The sequence below is a fragment of the Notolabrus celidotus genome, chromosome 15 (genome assembly GCF_009762535.1).
Source record: "Notolabrus celidotus isolate fNotCel1 chromosome 15, fNotCel1.pri, whole genome shotgun sequence".
Lineage (NCBI taxonomy): Eukaryota > Metazoa > Chordata > Actinopteri > Labriformes > Labridae > Notolabrus > Notolabrus celidotus.
This window is the reverse complement of record NC_048286.1, coordinates 24,375,391-24,395,712: the sequence shown is the minus strand read 5'-3', so window position 1 is coordinate 24,395,712 and position 20,322 is coordinate 24,375,391. Positions and strand designations below refer to the sequence as shown.

The window sequence follows — 20,322 nt, the reverse complement described above, 5'->3', positions numbered from 1 at the left end:
AATGAAATCAGATGATGATGCTTATTATGGACGATAGTGGAGAACATGGAGCAAGATCTGAATTATTCTGAAGCAAGTAATCAGTTACCTCATTTTTATTTTATCACACAGAGAAAGGACATCCTCCGGCTAGCAAAACAAACCAACATGTTGATTTGCAGCTGTAGCACATGGTGAATACTTCCCTCTAAACTAGGGATTTTTGTTGTTTCATTGTTGCCATTTCCCTCAGAGTTTCTTCAGAGGACACATTCTCTGAAATGTGATTTAGGTGGTGTCAATTAAGATTTTTTGTTTTGTCACCCTGCATTACTGACACTATTTCATCCCCAAATCAGTCTTGGACATTACGTGCAGTATTAAGTGACAGAAGAAGGTCTTGCTAATGCTAATGCTGATTGAGAGGATTTTCCACACTGTCAAAGAAGACCCTTCAAGAAAGGCTTAATATTTGCATTTTTGACTTAAAAGAATCACTTTTCTTTTTTGATGAATACTGACAAAGTGACATTTTGGAATCCCTCAAATATAAGGTGGCATATAAGGGCAAACAAGGTGCAAAAGCTCTCTTTATCAGGAGAAGCTGGCTGAAAGTGCTTTGGAGACAACAGATACATTTAATAGTGGCCATAGAGCTTTCTGTTTTTATGCCCCTAAACTGTGGAACTCTCCGCCTCTGGACATTAAAACAGTGAGCTCTCTGGGTGTTCTTAAAAGTAAACTAATGACTTCACTTTTTAATCTGGCTTTTAACTTGGAGTAATTTCTTTGTAGCCCTGGACTGCATTATTATCATCATTATCATTTCTATTTCTCATTTTATTCTATCTTATTTTATTATATGCCTGATATTTATCAGATTTGATTTTAATGTATTGATTATTTTTTTATTTTAGAGTTTTTCATATTGCTTTCCTCGATCTTGTTTTAGCCTTGTATCATTTCACATTTTGCTGTTGTTTTCTGTCTATCTGGGGTTTTTTTTGGAGCACTTTGAGCTGCAAGCTTAAATGTATGAAAGGTGCCATATAAATAAAAATGAGTTGAGTTGAGTTACGGTAGCTACAAAGCTGTTGTTCCATCAAAAACTTGTTCCCTATAAAACATAATCCAGTTCTAGCAAAGTCAGAGACTCAATGTTATTGTTTCTCAAAACGTTCTAGTTGTCCGACACAATACTTACTGCGGCCTCGACATCAGGACAACTCTGCTCCTGCCAGGTTAAGTTAGCAGTGTCCCAATTTTGGGGGTTGCATCATTCAATTCATGCGTTTTGTTGCACAACAGTGACACATAGAAAGCTGTCCCATTTCGGAGGCTCCTATAAATGTGGCTGATAAATGCATCCTACTTTTCCTGGGTCACAAAGGATGCATACAATGCATCCTTCACTTCCTCATCTTCCTTTTCTGTATCATTTAATACAAAGCATTTTACTTAGCGCCCCCCACAGCCCTTTAGCATTCCTGTTGTGATAACTGGATTTGCAGTGTATTCCACATTTCTGTGTTTTTGACTTTACACTTTATGCCTTTCTGTTATGTAGTTTCTATTAATGCAGTTCCTGCAGCTTTTTGCATTGTGCATTTTTCGGTGGCATTTGGGGTTCACCATTGCAGTTCTCTGAGGGTCTCTTTTGCAATTTGCTGCTTATGTTTCCAGATGGAAAATGGTCTATACAGTTGTTATGCATTTGCCCCTCAGTCAACATAATCCCCATAAAAAAACACATAAAACTCTACAACAAAGATGGTCTTTGAGGGTATCTGGTTTGGCTCAGTTGGCTCAGTTTGTTTACTGAGGCCACAGTCCTCCATGCACCGATCGCTGGTTTGACCCCTGGCTTTAACCATTTTGTGCATGTCATTCCCTACTCTCTTCCTCACAACACCTGACTATTGTTTTTTTGACTATCTAAAAGAAAAGTACATATAAACTTACAAATCTGGTCTTTGGAGGCCACAAGGTTTGGACTGGCTGTGTTAAGTGTCCTCACAAACATCAGTGTGTCTACTCTCACTTACTTTGCAATAGTCATATTACATTGCATAAGCATCATACTATTCGCCGTCTCATCATTATTCCAGACCACAGTACGCCCCTCATGACTACTGGCAGAATAGCCTCGCTCTTAATTTTCTAAATTAACATGTCCTCATGTTAATGAATGAGGCTTTAATAGCTCTCAGTAGACCGCATTTAGAATGGAAGTGAAAAAATCCTATGAGTGCCCAAGTAGCCCACCCACATTTCCTGCAGTCAAAAGGTTTTCTTATCGAACATTGATGGAACCATTGGATGTTCAATTAGGAAATAAAGAAAACAACATGATCTCCAAGCAGCTGGAATATGTCTACATAAAAAGCAACAAAATTAGATCGATTTTTTCGTGATCTACATTACAAATTTGAAACATGAAGCTCTGATTTAAAATGTGATGACCAATAAGCTGTTTCCTGCTCCTTTGTGTTCTCTGTTTATCATAAAAAGGTCCAAAAGGAAGCGATGCTCTGCACTTTGTTTCCAAGGAGAATCTCCCTGCAGGCTTTTAAAGCAAGCTGTCTGTGCTGCCTTGACGTATTGTCAGCTATTATTCCTGATGCCTCCCATGGGGTCGTCCTCTCCATAAACTCTTCCCCTTCACTGAGCCCCGGCCTCCCATCACCAGCATGCTTGTTAAACAGACTCACACATTAGTCTAACTCATGTTTCCTCTGAGGCCTAAAGGCTGCCAACCCAAAGCTCCTGTTTATCACTCAACCCCATGTGTATATATGCGTGTGTACATGGCTGCCTTTACACATTCATACACCTGTGCTGCCCTCGGATAAAAGAGCTTGACGTACTGTATGTGTACATTTCTTTCATCCCAGCATCCTTCCTCTTTATCGCAGTGTTTGCTTTGTTGGGTTTGAACCAGTCGATGTGATCCAGAATATATTTAAAAAAAGGGAACATTTATATTCTGTACTCGAAGAAAAAATAAATATCTTGATAAAGACGGACTGCTGCCAAAAAATTTATCATAAGTGTGTAAAAATATTATCGCAGCATATTCAGACTTGCCCAAGCTGAGAAGAGATTCTCTCTTTGATCATGCATGGCAGGTTGAGTTGGAAATTATCATTTTATCATCAATGTATCTGTTCTGCAAGTGTTAAATTCAAGTATATCATTAAGTAGAGGAGCTATCTGTAGGGTAAGCGAAGGATTCCTAAGCAAAAAATTTGAATCTGAACATCATGGTGACAAATGAACTTGGCAGAAGAAACAGACTAGGTCAGAGGGTCCACATTTGTGCAGGTCAGAGCACTGGAGCAACCTGTTTCTAAAAAACTGTAAAAACATTGAGTCAGTGCCTGACACACAAACTGAGTGCTCTTTATAAGCAACAGCAGCAGGCCATTGCACAGCAATTAGCAGGACAATAAACAGAACAAACCTCTCAATCTGACTATGGAATCTTTAGCCTCAGAAAATTCCCATTATTTTGTCAGCACTTTTCAGTTTAGCAGCAAGGTCATTATGGGCTGTCACTTAAAATCAACTTGACCGTTTGCTTGCCTGTCAGTGATTTTTTGTTTTTAGCAAGAGTCCTTTGGGTTTATTCTTAATTAATACGTCACTGATTTTACGAAAATTGTATGCATTTGCCCCTTTATTGTTAACTAAACTAGTATTATTAAATATGTGAGAGGATAATGTACAGTGAATAATAAGAGGTTATGCAAATTAGATTCCCGACAGGTGGGGAAGTACCCTGTCTAGTCTTAAGGCTGATTTATACTTCTGCATCGCCCCTACGCAGCAGGGGCTGATGCGGACATGAGCACCACATACTTGGGAAGGCAGTGCACTCCCTCTGACAGACGGTCATCTGCTTCCAGCCTCGCTACGATCTCTGTTTACTTTTCCACATTGATTCAGAGCGTGTCATGTTGATCTACAGCTGATACATGTTGCTGTTTGTCATACAGGCATGATTACAGGGAAGAATAGAGAGGAGGAGACGAAATACATGGCAGATGTGTGGCCGATGAGCGGGGATCCTGGATGTGATGTAAATGCGGGAAATACAAGCCACCGAGCGGACCAATCACAGGGCTTGCGGTCCGCTTCAATTCTACGCATAGTTACATTTTGGAGGAGGTGCACGTCAGCTACGTGCATAGGCCTCTGCGTAGGTAGGGGACCTCCGGTGTAGACTACGCCATTGATTCAACGCAGAAGTATAAATCTGCTTTTACCCTTGAAGGATTCTAATTTGCATAACCTTCCACACATAAACATTATCCCCCTTATTACTTAAAATTAAAACACAAACAAGTCGACACAAAACACTTATATAAATATGCTTTGGTTGATTTAACAATTATTTATTTATACACCTTAAAAAGCACAAAAATTATCCCTCCAACCATGATTTTTACACTATGCTGGTATTAAAAATAACCACATTTTAAAAACAACAAAATATTGATATTGTGCTAAAAATAAGAATATGGAATTATTATGTAACTAATTGCTTCATAGTGGGGGGACGTGGTATTTTTTACACCAGTTACCACTTGCCATAATGTGAAGGGAAGACGAAGAAGAGCAGCAGCAAGAAAAAGACAACATTGTTCGGGGTCTGAGATGCACCTTCAGTAACTAGCTAGCTAGCCTTTGCCGCAGCGTGTTGTTTCTCCTGCAGCACAAACCACTTAGGAGATGAAAGCGGGGTACTCTACCCATAAAACATGTTTTGGTCCTGATAATCCTAACATAAAAATCTGATATTGTGACAGCTCTATCTTCGACCATCAAGCCCATGGTCACTAATGCTTCCATGGCAACAGATTTGTATTAGCCTCCTTGCTGTACAAATTATTGTACTGAACAATTCCATTGAAGGCCACATTAGACAAAGTGAACAGGACTTCTGCAGAAATGTTTGTTAACATGTCCGTCCTCATTCAGCTCTCCTTATCACAGCTTTGCAGTTGACATACCTTTAAACATAAATGAGACAAGTGTCACAACTTTTAACATTACTGCTGTTATTGCTGCCCCTCATGGAGATGCACTGACCAGCTCTGTTGCTGTTGCCTGGACTGCAGGACATGGTGTTTCTCCACTTTCCCTTATCAGAGATGGCTGGGGTTCAGAAGCTCCTCAGATGGCTCTCACATCTGTGCCTGGAAACATTCATTAATTCCCGACTCTCGAAACCAGCCTGAGAGGGAAACTGTTTGCTATTTTAGAATCCAAACAGAAGCTGATGTTTTTGCCACAGTGTCAACAGGCAGTGGTAAAATGTGGTTAATGTGCCGAACTCCAGTCTGTATATTGATTTGATATGGCGTTTGATTAGGATGTACCCGGCCTCACTTTTGCAGTTGAAAATTAGTAACGACTGTTATAGGGTTTAGACAAATCAGACACAGCCAAGTAATAACTTGCTTTAATCATGAGGTTTGTAGAAAATAAAAAATGAAACTTGAATGATGTTCTTTGTTCACACCATAAAAAAATAGGGAAATTAAGGTGAAGCATGTTCCAGGTGCCCAATGGCCACGTAAGAGGGGGTCTTGTAAAGTAAACAAGCACAAAAGCTCATAAAAAGCGTTAAAGATTGTTTTCTATTGCATTTGGTTCACATTCCATTTATAATATTCATTTATGATGTAAATGACTGATCTTAGCTTAAACCTCCTGTTATGTTGCGGGTCAAATTGACACTTTTTAAAGTCTATTTTAGGCAATATATGCCTTTCAAACCAGCTAAATGCAGCATAAAAATCTGGGCAGCATGTGACTGAAGAGGTGTGGTGTTAATTTATCAACATCACTTCATAAAAAACCCCAAAACCCCCTCCCCCCAAAAAAACTATGTCATGTCAAACTATTGTATTCATATTTAGGGCTTTCCAATGTACATTAAACAAAGTTTTAACATTAATTTTAATGAAAACAAGTGAGTTATCCATGAACCATCTGTGTGAATTAAAGAACACCAACGGACTAAACCTTGATTTAAATGGTTAGTAATGGATTTAAAAATTAGGTTTAAAAAAATATGTGTATTTTGATTTTTTGGGGTTCTGACACTTTTGGATAATTTAATATGCCCCCGGTCAAACAAATATTGTGCGACTCTAAGCTCAGTGGTGGTTTAGCTGTTTTGTATTTAGCCTACAGGCATCAGAGTGGCATCGATTCTCTTATTGAACTTTCTGCAAGAAAGCTCAGAAGAATATTTCTGTAAATGGCTCTTCCCAGAATTTTGGAAAGTTTTAAAACTACTTGTAACTTTTCCTGCTTTGTGCATGTAATTCTGTAGTCCTGATAAAGCTCATACATTCTTGGGGGCTTTTGATTCTTTGGAGGTTAATGTGATATGTAAAAACGTTGTTAACTTTGTATTGTAAACCATTATCTTCTATTGAAATATGTTTCTGTACTATCAGCTTTGACCCAAATACATACAAATGTAGTACATCAGAAATTCCCCCTTATGTGCCTTTTTCACCCAAATGATCCAAAAAACTTTTTGAACTAATCTTGGGGAGAAGTTGAATGTCCTCAAACCAAAGTCTGACCTCTAAACCAGATCTGCTCACAACAACAAACTCTGTCAGACTCACCTGAGAGGTGTGCTGGACTGCTTCCAACAGCCCTGCACCACATTTCCAAACCCAGATGCAGAATATTTGCTTGTTATAAAGATTTTAGAAACACACCAGATGCTCCCTGTTTAACCACAGGCTTTAATAACCCTTTACCGGGACACAGTCCAGATTCAGTATCTTCCTCAAACACCACCTTTCCCTGCAGTGGATTTTACAAACTTTGGATGTAGATTTTTGAGTGTTAATTAGAAGTGTAGCTTCTTACATTGCGTAAGCAGCTAAAAAATAAAAGCTGCTTGAAATGATTGCCCAAGAAATAGGAAATGAAAAGGGTGTAAAAAGGGAATTTTGAAGGGGGATTTAAACTTGATACGACTTAACTAGCCAATAGCAGAGCTCTGTGATGTCTGATGGATCAGTAAAAGACTCGTGTCATAGCCTGGAGACACACAGCTGTGTCATAAAATAAGTCAATAATGTCGTAAAATCAATGTTTAGACTAAAAGAAAGCCTATGGAATATGGTAAAACTTATTACCATAATAGTAATGACATCAAAGCCTCCAGAATCATTTTCAGCTTTACCCATCAATCCAGGGCTACATAAACAGATTAAGCAGATTTTCACCCTCTTTACATTCATCCTGAACGATGGCTTTAATCTCAGGAAAAGATGTCTGGTGAATCTTGATGAAGCCACAACTTTCCTATACATGCTCTTAAATGCTAAGCAAATGAAAACTGCACATGCTGCTAGCCTGCAGCTCCTCTGTTGACAGCTCTTGGCAGATTAAAGCTGATTTCCCTTTTGGTCAGAGTCACTCTTGTGAGGGTCCAGCTTCAGGCGAGAGTCCTATCCTTGTCGCTGATACCTGCCTTACTTTTGTTTGATGCCGGGCATGTCTCTGCTGTGCCCTAGCTCATCTATCACAGTAAGTGTGAATGGCGGACGGGGACGTTGGAGGAACAGAGGAAAGCTGCTCTGACCCTCCCCCCCTCTCTTGCTATATACTTAGTAATCTGTGCCAAGGCTGCTACCTCAATGGAGAATGGAGACCTTGTGTTCTGAGGCTCCAGATGGGCAAAAACAACACAGCACACACACACTCTCCAGACACATAAAGAGATAAACAGAGAGGCTGTGTGGGTGTGTTGATGCATGCTAGTATTTTGTGTTAGAATGATTAAAATGTGACGTGATAATAATATCAAAAGCCCCCTGACAATTTGATTTTTCACCCTGCTTCGATACAATAAGTGATAGGCTTGTTAATGGATACAGTATTTGCTGCCAAGGGTTTAACAGATTTGGATCTTTCACATGAGAAATGAACTTATTTGTCTTTTTGTCAATTCTTTTAGTACTGGTTTGAATTTGGCAAAGCTAGGGTCGGAAAAGATGTCACATATTGTCACTGTCCATCAAATCTGAACAAATTAAACCCTAAAAACCTGATACAATGATTGACCATATCCTCATGGCAGTGGTTTTTCTCTGATCTCATGCTCAGGGTGGGAGGCTAAACAAAAAGTTACCTAAAGAAGAAAGTTGTTGTACTTTGTCCAAGGCAGGAGGTCACATGAATCTAGAGTAGACCGTTATGATTTTAGCTATTACTCATGTTTGGCAACTGAAAATCTATGAAGGAGAAATCAGGTTGTACTTCACAGTACAACGGCATATTTTATATGTATTTAGCTCAAATAGAAAACAGCCAACAACAACATTCAATCACCAAACTACCATTTGATGGTACAAGAGAAAAGTGTAAAATTCCTGGCTAACATTTCCGTTAGCTAAAAAGTGGTTGCTGCTAATGTTATATATCAGATTTGTTTTTGTAGCTTTAAGGGTTTTCGTACAGATTTTCCTTATCCGCTTTTATTCAGTAGCTAATCAATCTCCAGAAATAATACATAATTTGTCAGAAGACGCATGCCTCTATCTCCTCCCATTTAAAAAGTGAAAGCCAAAATATTGCTCTGACGGGCGTTGGAATGATGCAATGCTGATGGATTTTGGAGCCAAAGCATGCGCAGGATCGATCTGGCCGGTGGACTTGCGGATGTCACGCCCCTCCTACCAGCCAAAACACTCATTTAATTAACAGATACAACAGCAAAGATCCCTCAGGGGTTTACGGTCCACAGCAGATTATTATGTTGGTTTGAAACAGACATTTACAGCTAAAGAGAGTTCAATGTTCTTTACTCCAATATTCTGCTGATCAGGTAAAGAATGCTCAAGGATAATAGCACATTCCCTCATAATGGCGTCAATACAAGATTAAATGACATTTCTCTGAAAATGTAACACGAGTCAGTATGAAAAGAACCAGAGCTGGGCACATGACTATTAATCTGTTAATTGTTAATTACTTTTTTGTTGTTCTACGATAATTTGAAAAGCAGTTATCGCAACCTTTGACTTCTTTTAAATTTGTTTTTCTTCAATTCGTCATTTTCCTGTTAGTTGTCACACATCTGTATCAAGAGGTGGTCATGGAGGGGAGAGAATTTATGAAAGATTTAAAAACTTGTCCCCAAAACGGGGCACCACTGTGCCACTCACTGACTGACAACAATGAAGACATACCCGTTTTCCTCGCAGTCAATATGTTTACCTGAAAAAGAAGAATGATCCAAACCTTACTTTAACATAAGATGGATCACAGATGACTTGAGCAGAGCATACGGCCTTAGTAGATTTGAAGTGGATCATTATAGATATAATGTGTTTGGATTAAATCCGTTACTGGACTTGGATTGTGGGGAGCCTTTCTGTTGTAGGAGGGGTAGGATTGTCGGACTTTCATCTGGTTTTAATGTTAACTTTAATGTTAACACGCGTTAATTTTCAACAGAAGTAACAGATTAACTGTTTTTGAAGTTAGCGTCTTTAATGACAGATTGACACTTAAGTTGAATAACTCCAGTTAAATTTCTGTGTCCACCTTTAACAAGAAGCAACTGTCATGATAGAAACCATGTTTGAGCTGTATCTTAATTCTCAAGTGTAACCCATGTTCCATCTGTTATTATGGAGGAGCTGGAGCTCCAAATGTTTTGGCTTCCCTTTTAGGCAGCTGTGATGTTGTCAATCTTTTTAAACTGTCTATGTTTGCAACCTAAAACTAAGTAGTAGTACTACATTAATAAAGCATTAATTCTGCCGATGTGTCCAAAGACAGGAAATGTGTTGGCCACTATAGTAATATGGTTAACAATGATGTTGTGTGTCATATTTTGAATTTAATAAAGCCTTTTTGAAAATAGGAGCCTTTATACATAAAACTACAGTGAAATGATAAAAACACCAAATTTAATTGCACAAAGTGTATGTACAACAAAGCCTTGAACAACATAACCACACACTTAACACAAATAGATCCAGCTGACAAAGGATACAGGCCTGTCTGTGGCAAGGAAATAGTACAAAACATCTAATAGTGTCCATTAACTGCACAATTTATTTGCCTCGTACTCTACGTGGTTTGGTTGTCTGGCACTAAAAGCCTGCAGGGCAGTGAGTATCCTGCTCACGTCTGCGGTGGATAGTTTAAGCCTGTGGCGGAGCAGACAGGCGAACAGATCCACGTGTGGAGCCCCTGGAGGCGAGAGACGGTTAACCCTGTAGCGCAGCTCCACCAGCTGCAGCAGGGCTGAGTCCTGTGATCCCTGAGTGTATGGGTAGTCTATCTGCAGAATCAGGTCCTGGATGGCCTCAGGGTCAAAGTGCACACTGTATCCGAACAGCTGCATGCTGTTAACTTTCATGTAGCCAATGTTGTTAGATGGTTCTGTTGCCTCCAGAGGCTCGTAATACACAGTCACGTTCTTGTTTCCTCCTGTCACTCCAGCAGGGTCCCTGATACGACTCCTCAAGTAGAAATGAACAGTCTCAAAAAAGCTCTTCCATCTGTTTCCCAGAGTCAACGTCCAGTTATAACAGTCCAACGGGATATCCAGCTTGGTCCGCTCCCAGTCTGGGTATCCGTGCTGCCCTACAGGCATGGTCCAGCTTTCTGAGTGGCTGCCCCCAAAGGGATTTACAAACAGAGACATTGCTGGTTCAAGCGTGCTGTTTCTGGTGAGGCAGAACTGCAGAGCGAGCCCTAGCAGCATATGAACACGGTTGGACTTCACCCGGTTGCTTTTGAGCGTGAGAAGCATTCTTTTCCTCCAGGACGGGTCAAACCAAGTGTTCACACGCACGTCGTTGCTCACAAACACGGCATGCAGCGTGATGCGAGGGTCTCTTCGTTGTAGCAGATAGCGTAGCTCCAGATCCTGCAGGTCACGGTCACTCTCCAAGCCCAGGTAGGGGTCTGTGGGGTCGGGCACAGCGGGCCGGCAGACCCCTTGGGTCAGGGTGAAGCCCAGGTTGCAGCTGGAGCACCGTGTGCGGTTCTCAACTGAACAGGAGGTACAGCGGGAACCATCGCCCACAGAGCAGGGGATGAGGCCATGGCAGGGCGGGTGGCTGTAGGGGCAGGAGCAGCTGCGGCTCTCGTCGCTGAACACTCCAACCTGGTTGTTCTCACTGCAGTATAAGACGGAGAGGGCGTAGTTCAGCCAGAAATGCAGAGGCCTGTGGAGGAGAAGACAGCTGTGTTAAAGTCCTACGGTTTAAAATCACAACACTGAATATAAATATAAATAATGGACGTAGTATCCGTGATGTCACCCATCTGTTCCTGAGCACTGTTTTGAAGCCAATTGTTGGTGGCAGCCATATTGGTAATGCTGAACTCAACCAAAGTGTGACGTAAAGAGGCGGGCTTTGAGCCTCCTAGCCAACAGCTATGTGTTCCCACCTGTCAGTCAAGTCAGTCATGTCCTTATTTGGGCAAAAACTTGTAATTTTGATATCTTCTGAACTGTCCCATACAGTGTGTGCTGATAGAGAAATCAGAGCCAAGCCGCTTTTTGTACCAGGCTGTAAACATGTTTATTAATGCTGCAAAGATTGTCTTTTTTGAATTGGTGTGTGTGTGGTTTCCAGTGTTTCTGCAGCCAGCCTCAAGCGGATGCTCAATGAATAGCAGTTTATAACACTTCCGCATAGGCTTCATATTTTGAGACCGGAGGTTACCGCTTGGACTGGAGTTGTCCCAATACTGAAACCAGCATCAGCATCAAAATCAGTTTCTGATACCAAAAAATGTGACATCAGCAAGTATGTCAGTCGGTACAGGATCAATGAATAGACTGGATTATTGTTGTATAAGTGATAATATATGGAAAGGTGAGACTGACGCAAATGTCACCCTGTCGGGATTCTATTTCCCATAACTACCTTCTAACCCATACATTATCCAGCTTATTACCCGGCTGCAAGGAAAGGGTCACTGCTTTTAACACTGTTGCTGTAATCACATACACTCATGGTTTGAGTTACTTTTTGTCAAGTAACCTAAAGTTGCTCTGACCTGCTCCACTGCCATTGCTAACACTGCTGGACAGGATCCAATATGACAATATCTGTAACCTGCTGTAGCATGCTTACTGAAACTAACTTTCTAGCCACATTGTTTTGAAGCGAAGAAAAACCAACTAACTACCTCACCTTACGATCTATGGTGTCAACAAGCAGAAGCAAAATGTGCCGGAACTCTTTACTGAGGATAGATGTGACATGACGTGTGATCAGTTTGCCTCTGGTGTTGCTCATGTTAGTGAAAGTTAAAAACCGTTGTCAAGAGGATTTGACCAATCAGAAGCAAGCATCTTAGACAGCTGTAGATCAGTAAAAAAGCCAGGTAATAATTACATTTAAATGATACAGTAACAGCATACACAGTACACACCCTAAAGGTAACTTTGAGAATCTTTTGTAAACGTTTCATGTCCATATCTCTTTTTCATGTTATCTAAAGGGTCCAGGGCTGTCTTGATGAAACTTCAACCCCAACGGAACAAGAAAATCTGAACACAAAGAAAATACCTGACTAAAATTTGCCCCACATTTTAGTCACAGATGGCTTCTAAATCATTTATGATCATTATGCCAGAAATGCTGGCTTTACACAAAACCTCTCTGTCAGCAATTTCACTGTCACACACCATAGTGGTACGTTTTTCAGAGGCTTTCATTATAAACATCATTTTTCAGAGTAATAACCATGAAATTTGCTCATGTTTTTGCCCACTTCATGGTAATAAAACTGAGGCTGCACTGATTTTCATCTCTGTTAAAAGTCAGTAAGTTTTCAATAAATAATTGTTTGACTCTAATAAACAACAACAGTTTGGTGCTAGCAGAGAGTATAGTGTTTGGCAAAGTTGGCAAAATGTTAACAATCAGTATTCTTCCTTCAATAATATGTAATTAATTTTATCACACTGATATCTAAGGGGCTCACTGTTGGCCAATACCCAAAGAATCAGTATAAGGATGAAAAAAAAAGAGATGGGAACATCTCCAGTTATTGCAGGATATGTAATCTGATTTTTCATTTTGAGTCTTTGTTATGTTTTTGTTTTTTTTTGTGATTATGCAGGGAAGGAAGATTAATCCTGCCTTTCATAAAAAGTACATGTTGTTTTGATATGAGAAAACAACTTCAGTCAAACTCAGACTCAGCTGGAGACAGAGACGCAGAATCAGATCAAAATGAGCATTTTAATCTATTGAAATCCCCCTGCTGAGGAGCAGATGGATGCCTCTGAAACACGCAGACACGCACTCACATGCAGACAGATAAACACACCCATACTTACACACTCTTAAAGTCTTTATCTACATTTTAAAGTTATACTACTTTGACCATGGTTGCAGCACAAAAACAATGCTGTTAAAATTCAATTACTGTGAGGAAAAGAAGATTAATAAAAACCACAATATCCTTTCTAAATGAACACAAAAACCTGTTTTACTTCATGACCCTGCACCACTATAGAATCCTTTTTTTTTTTTACAAGCAATAGGAGTGTGATAAAGATGTGTAATTGGATTGTGGACTGAGGAGGCTGTGCCTTCATTTGACTCTGAGCTGATGGATTGTGTCATTTAGTTAATTTCCTTGCCAGAAATAGCTATCAACATGGAGTGTGCATGAGAGAGGCATAAATCTGAGGGAAGTTATGACCACAGAGGTCTCTAAGAGCTGCTGAAATCTAGTGTGCAGCATGGGAGTGATGCTGAAGCAGCAGCTGTAACAGTAATAAAAAAATCAGTTATGTATTAGTGGCCTTGGCAGCTTAAATTCCTGGATGTGATTGTGTTAAAATAAATGGATTATTATATGAGGAATCTAAGATGCCGGATTGATTGTAATGCAGTTTAAATCTGCAGACGGTGAAACGAGTCTGTTTGGCCGAACATGATCCCGTTTGTCTCGAACAGAGGAGCAGCCCTGCTCCTGTCAGCACTTTTCACCTCACTCCACAACTCCTCCTCCTCAAGTGCCTTCTAATAACCACTGTTTCGCTCGGCTGCTTTCCTCCACCACCCGGCACATAAATCATTTTCATAATTATAAGTTTTTTGGGAGCACCTTGGGTTAACAGGTTGCAGCATAAATATTCCTCCCCCTCGTCCCCGTCTCGTCTTGCCTCTTACCTCGGCCTCTGCAAAACGACTTTGGGCTGTTTTCTGCACCTCTTGCTGAGGCTGAAGAGCTTGTTAGCGGTGCGGCGGGCTTTGGTGAGAAGCTGGTCGCTGCTGGTCTCCAGCTGCCTGTAGCGCTGGGACAAGCTGGCGTCCGTCCTCCACAAGTGTTCCACGACAGATGTGTTTACGGCGTAATGGGTTGGCAGTTTCCCAACAAAGCTCTGAAACTCGTCTAGTGGGAGGAAAGGAAACATGAATAAGTAAACTGCCTCTGGCTACAAGCCGCAGGGTAACAATATCAACAAAAAAACTGCTCAATGTTTGTCCCAGAAAAGCAAACAGCTCAAGAGGAGGGATAACAGCTGCAACATGCCAGAGGAACAGGTTTTGTTTTCTGATTTCTTTTGGAGGAAGGATTCTTTCTCTCATCTGCTTGTCATATTCTGTTTCTGTAACCAGCTATATGTTAATCACCATCTTTTTTCCCCAAGAATACAGCACTGCACACCTTCAAAGCAGCAATTAGCTAGAGTGACACTGAAAGCTAAATTGCTGTTCCTGCCTTCAACAATGTGAAAGCGAGGCGTTTAGCTGTAATCACTTGTGTCAAACGTAACAAAAAAATACAGTGCATTTCTGGAAAGTTCCCAGACACTTTGTGCTGCAAGGGGAAACTTTTGGGCACATTAGCATGTCACGTCTAAGAAGTAGAAGTAGTTTTGACAAATAGGTACACATATAACAGTAGTGCATTCTTTTGTTTATTGTTTTCAAAGTCAATGACAGGATTGATTTGGAATCCAAAATTAGACACAAAGCTGAGACACTTAGTTTCAAGACAACAGGAGTTTGAGTCAAAGGTGTGCATCTATAAGCTCCTCTTTAAAAATCAGTTCATTCTAGTGCAATGATGAAAGCATAGGTGTAACCTTGGATGGGTTTTCTTAAAAAGCAGGTTCTTTCCTCTGTATCACGGCCAAAAAAGAAATCTGTCAAGTTTTGCTGCAAGTATCTGCTTAAATTACCATGCAAATACTCTTCAAGGCGCCTAATCTTCCCTGCAATGGTGTGATGTTTTTATGGTAATTATGGCACTGTCTCAAAATTAATGCAACGATACATTATTCGGGAATTGGCTGCCAGCCAGCTTTTTCTTTAATTGCTGGTCATTTATTTGTGTAGAGGTCTTTTATAAGTGCGTAGAGCTAAGGGAAATGAGTGTGGAGTGAGGCTGACACAGAGTGCTCTTCCACAATGGGAAACTGTTGTATTCACCATCATGATTTTAAGCTAAGTGGTGCTCTGTGGCTGGAGTGTTTAAATCAAAAGAGCTGAATGAACAGTTCAATATGTCAGATGACTTACATTTTTCTCTCTGTTAAATATTTTTCACCAACATTTCCATGATGACAGTATTGAATTGTTGACACTACTTTTAGTTAGTTTCAGATAAAGTTAAAGGTTCTTCTTGAGGGTAAGAGGAGAACATCCTCTCATGTCTGAAACAAGATATGAGGCTAAAGTAAGTGACAAGCTCCAGTCTTAAAATATGAAGCCCATGCAGAAGTGCCTAAAACTGCAGTTCATTGAGTGTCCTGCAGAAATACTAGACAGCACATAAACACCCATTCAAAAAAGAAGATCTTTGCAGCAATAATAAACATGTTTACAACCTGGTTCAAGAAATGGTTAAGGTCTGAATAGCTAATTTATCTATCAATTCACGCTGTACAAGGAGTGAATGTTTTCATAACTCATTATTTTTGAAGATATTAACCCTCCTGTTATGTTGCGGGTCAAATTAACCTTTTTTAAGTCTATTTTAGGCAATATATGCCTTCCAAACCAGCTAAATGCAGCATAAAAATCGTGGCAGCATGTGACAGAAGAGGTGTCATGTTAATTTATCAACATCACTTCATAAAAAAATCAAAATTTAAAATAAAATAAACATAAATCTATATGTCATGTAAAACTATTGTATTTATATTTAGGGCTTTCCAATGTACATTAAAAAAGTTTTAACATGAATTTTAATGAAAAACGAGTTATCCTCATTGAACCATGATCTAAGAATGAAGAACACCAATGGACTAAATCTTGATTTAAATGATTAGTAATGCAGTTAAAAACTAGATTGAAAAAAAATGTGTATTGGGATTTTTTGGGGTTCTGACACTTTTGCATAATTGTATAATCCCCGGGTCAAATTGACCCAGGACCCAGAGAAACGAACATAACAGGAGGGTTAAACTTACGACTTTTGCCTAACTAAGGGCATGGCTGACTTGTTTGACAGGCGGGCACCCCGGAGCTGTTAGTAAAAAGGCCCAGCTCTTTACCTCACACTAGCTCGGACAAAGTTAGGTTGTGTTTAGCATTTCCAAAATGGCACCCGCCGACGATTTGCTTCAAAAAAAAATGTATATAGTCCATGAGCTAAAGCTAGCATTAAGTTAGCTTAGCTTAACAAACTAAATATAATTTGAAGAATGACACACAAAAAAAAACAGTGAGCAGAAGAACAAAATAAAAACCTTTAGAAACACCCACACAAGAAAGAATCAGTTGAATAGCTCTAAAAAGTTAAATAATATGGAGCTAAGACAAGCATTGAGGTAGACTAGCTAAGTGAAATGAAATGTATCCAAAGTGTCCAGTAAATAAGAATATATGAAATCACTGAAAAGATTGAATGAAAGTTTAACATATTCCCTTTTCTGATTCTGATTCTGATTCTAGATATTTGTTTCACCAGGTTTTCCATTAAAATGGACTCTGATTGTTTATACAGCTTGGAATTATTAATAGTACTTAAAGCTGCTGTTGGTAGTCCTGGAATAAACATCAGTTCAGGGAGAGATTTCGAATGTCAACACTACCCCTCAATACCAGATTTCCCTCTCACTACACCCCTCTCCCCCCTCTCTGCTCCTGTACGCTGCACTCTCAATCAGGACGATGGAGGAGGACCAATCAGGAGAGTGGCTCTGATTGGTCAGAGCTGACTGGAGCGATTGGAATTTATAGATTGCTGGATACAGAGGCATAGGAAAATACAGAGGTCTCACCATAATCTTAAAATACCTCATTTATTGATGGCTGTTGATGAGTGTTATGACTTTTTTGCCAATCACAGCACAAAATAAGTACCGTTGTTTTACCCCAATCCTACCAACTGCAGCTTTAACAGTTTTGGACATAGTTAGCTTACTTATTTGATATTAAGATAAGAATGCTAAGACCACTTTATCTCTGAAAACTAAGTATGAAGCTCAAGCTAGTTAAAGTTAGCCCAGTTTAATAAAGTTATTGTTATAGCAAAATAAAAGAACAAATTACAGCCCTCAAGCTGGCGGCCTGAGTTGCTCTCCTCCCCTCATGTCACTCCTCACTCTTCCAGTTTCCTGCTCTATCAACTTTCTTATCCTCTCTAAATACTGAACACAGAACTTAAAAAAAATAAAATGTAATCACTTTCAGACACCCTTAAGTAGAATCGCCTGTCCAGCTCATAAAAGTTGAACTTACATACTTGGTGTTTCACATTCGTTTAGGTTTAGGGACACGACCAGCATGTCTCTAAAAACACTTTATAAAACACCTCTAAAGCTCCAATTAAAAAAAACCTCAAATTTAGCATTTATAATTTAATATGTATTTTTACATGAAGTTGTCAGTTTTTAGCTACAGCCACCTTATACTCATATAGCACTAATAGTACTCGTATAGAAAGAACATCAATGAGCATATTTATTTTATAGGATGTCAATCTTTGCCTTTCATTCCACCTCTGGTATGAGATTCTTCAAAGCACTTTGTTGACAACAGATGGACTTCTTAAAGAGTCTGTTTTTTTTCTCTGCAGCCCTGAGCACACAAGAACATCTGAACCATCATTTGATCTGACACTTTGATTGACAGCTCTCCTGATTCCTTGTCGTGCAGCTGGCAGAGTTTGACAACCAGGAATACTTTTAGAACAAAGGCATGTGTACATGTTCAACCTTATCTGCAAGTGTATTACTCTTTTTCATAGAAGTATAATCCTGACAGCCAGTAATTCTGTGGAACATATTTACAAGCCCATGTTCAACCTGTGGGTTTCTTTCAAGCTGACATTTTCAGCTCCACTTTCTGAGGATCAACTGTGAATTGCAGCCCAACTAACCTGATTCCTCAAACTCCTGGTTGGCCTGCCTCCAGGCGTCTGTGAAGCGCTGCAGGTTTTTCTCCAGTGTGTCCAAATCAGCATGAGGACAGTTACACTGAGGGAAGTCCGCGCTGCACTCGCACCAGCAGTCACTGTTCTGACACATGAACTGACCCTCAGATTTACACCCGATGTAGTCCAGAGCCGCCTGGATGAAGCGGCCCTGCAAGTAGCTGGGGAGGATGACCTGCAGCCCTGTGAAGGAGGACAGACTGGATGAAGATAAAGGCCGACGTCATGTTTAACATAAGATTTATGAGGTTAAATCATGTCTCACAAACATAAAAGGATGCAAATATACTTTATATCTCCTACTATAAGCATTTGAAGTTCTATGAAGTTCAAGTATGCATTTAATAATATCAATCAGATAACTCCCAGTGAGCACTTAGCAGGATTTCAACATTGAACTTCGGCTGAAAACAGGATGAAAAACAAAAAAACTGGCATAAATACAGAGACAGACCGCTGGCAACATGTTTGAAAACTCTTTTTTTCAAGTAGATTTGATACATTTTTTTATCTTAGGTGTGAAAGAGGAACGGAAACTATTTTTCTGACGCCATTTCTCCAATGGTATCCAGTAATAGACGTAATTTCAACCTGCGTCATTATTTAATACAAAAATCCTAAATAAGGGGCGATGTGGACATTAGGATATTGACAAGATGGTTCAGAGACGGAGGTGCAGTGGAAGGTTTCTGGTTGGAATCCTTGGTCGGGAAGGTGCCGTTCTGTGTGGAGTTTGCATGTTCTCCCCGTGCATGCTCGGCTTTCCTCCACGTTCCAAAAACATGCTCGCCTAAATTGCCCGTAGGTGTGAGTGTGCGTGTGAATGGTTGTCCGTGTCTCCATGTTAGCCTTGTGATATATTGGGTGTACCGTGCCTTCTGCCCAATGTCAGCTGAGATAGGCCCTAATTCCCCCCGTGAACCCAAACGGGATAAACAGTCAAGATAATGGATGGATGGTTGTTCAGAGACATCGTAAAGGGAGCTTTTTAAAACTTTCCCCACATTAAAAAGAAAAAAGACCACTGCACATGCTCATACACTTTTGATGTGGAGGTCTGACCATGATTGTGGAAAGACCCCTGACCAGTGACGTAGGTGACTAATACCTGACAGGATTGTGAAGATGAACAGGTTTGTAAGATTACAGTAGTGGTTGAATGAGCTGAATATTTAAGGTCATTGGACTGAATCAAGATCTGGTCTGTGAATCATTTTCATGGTTTTCAGGTGAATGTGACGCACTGTAAGATAGTAATTTTAGCCGTGATATATACAAGATGTGAATAATAATATGACAGAATGTGTGACGAATCTTGTGAGCGATGCAGATTTTCCAATTAAAAGAAGTCTAAACAAAGACGTTTAGTCAACATCCACTAATAACTGTAAAAACGATGACCCAAGACATATTTTAAAAATTGAATAACAGACTGCAAAGTGTACAGGGCCACAGCTCTCTAATCATTGCACCCCACCTTCGGAATCAATGAAGACACACACTGGCATGCTCTTATGTTCATTTGTTCGCATTGATTCAATATAGAAAACCCAACCCCCAGATAATCAGTCATTGATAACTGATGAGTGAGTGACATAACGTCACTGAAGAGGTGCGCTTGTTTAGGCTCCTTTAAATCTGCAACACTATATACATGTGGAATGTACTTCATCATAATTTGTTAAAATTGATTTGTATTGTATCGTACTGTACAAAATTATATTCTCTCATATGATATATTAATGTATCAGTGTTCATTTTTTGGCTCTTTCAGTCTCAGATTGAAAATGCTCATTAGATTTAATCCCAGTTAAGTCATTTTTGCACTTTATAATTTGAGTGTAGTTTAGTCAATAAAAAGTCATTACATTTCAGTCAAAACGTTTTCTCTCTAACTCATTCATACAGTCGATCAGAAATTTGTATCAG

At 39.8% G+C, this 20,322-nt stretch overlaps 1 protein-coding gene and 1 long non-coding RNA gene across 3 annotated transcripts in view; one reads left to right on the top strand and one right to left on the bottom strand.

Moving 5' to 3' along the window:
• Window positions 1-20,322, top strand: part of LOC117827356 — a 110,521-nt gene that overhangs the window by 88,701 nt on the left and 1,498 nt on the right. The window contains exon 3 of one of the 2 annotated variants that reach the window (XR_004634195.1): window positions 2,491-2,927. The exons of the other annotated variant lie outside the window; for it this stretch is intronic. This is a non-coding gene — a long non-coding RNA (uncharacterized LOC117827356). Of the gene's footprint in view, window positions 1-2,490; window positions 2,928-20,322 lie in introns of those variants that run through there. 2 annotated transcript variants of the gene reach the window in all.
• LOC117827353 (BMP/retinoic acid-inducible neural-specific protein 3-like) overlaps window positions 9,909-20,322 on the bottom strand; it is a 34,420-nt gene continuing 24,006 nt past the window's right edge. Inside the window, exons 6-8 of the mRNA XM_034703918.1 lie at window positions 18,340-18,576; window positions 14,178-14,400; window positions 9,909-11,204 (exon numbers count right to left, since the gene is read on the bottom strand). Coding sequence (XP_034559809.1) covers window positions 10,070-11,204; window positions 14,178-14,400; window positions 18,340-18,576 — 1,595 coding nt within the window. The 3' untranslated portion in view covers window positions 9,909-10,069. The remainder of the gene's footprint in view (window positions 11,205-14,177; window positions 14,401-18,339; window positions 18,577-20,322) is intronic.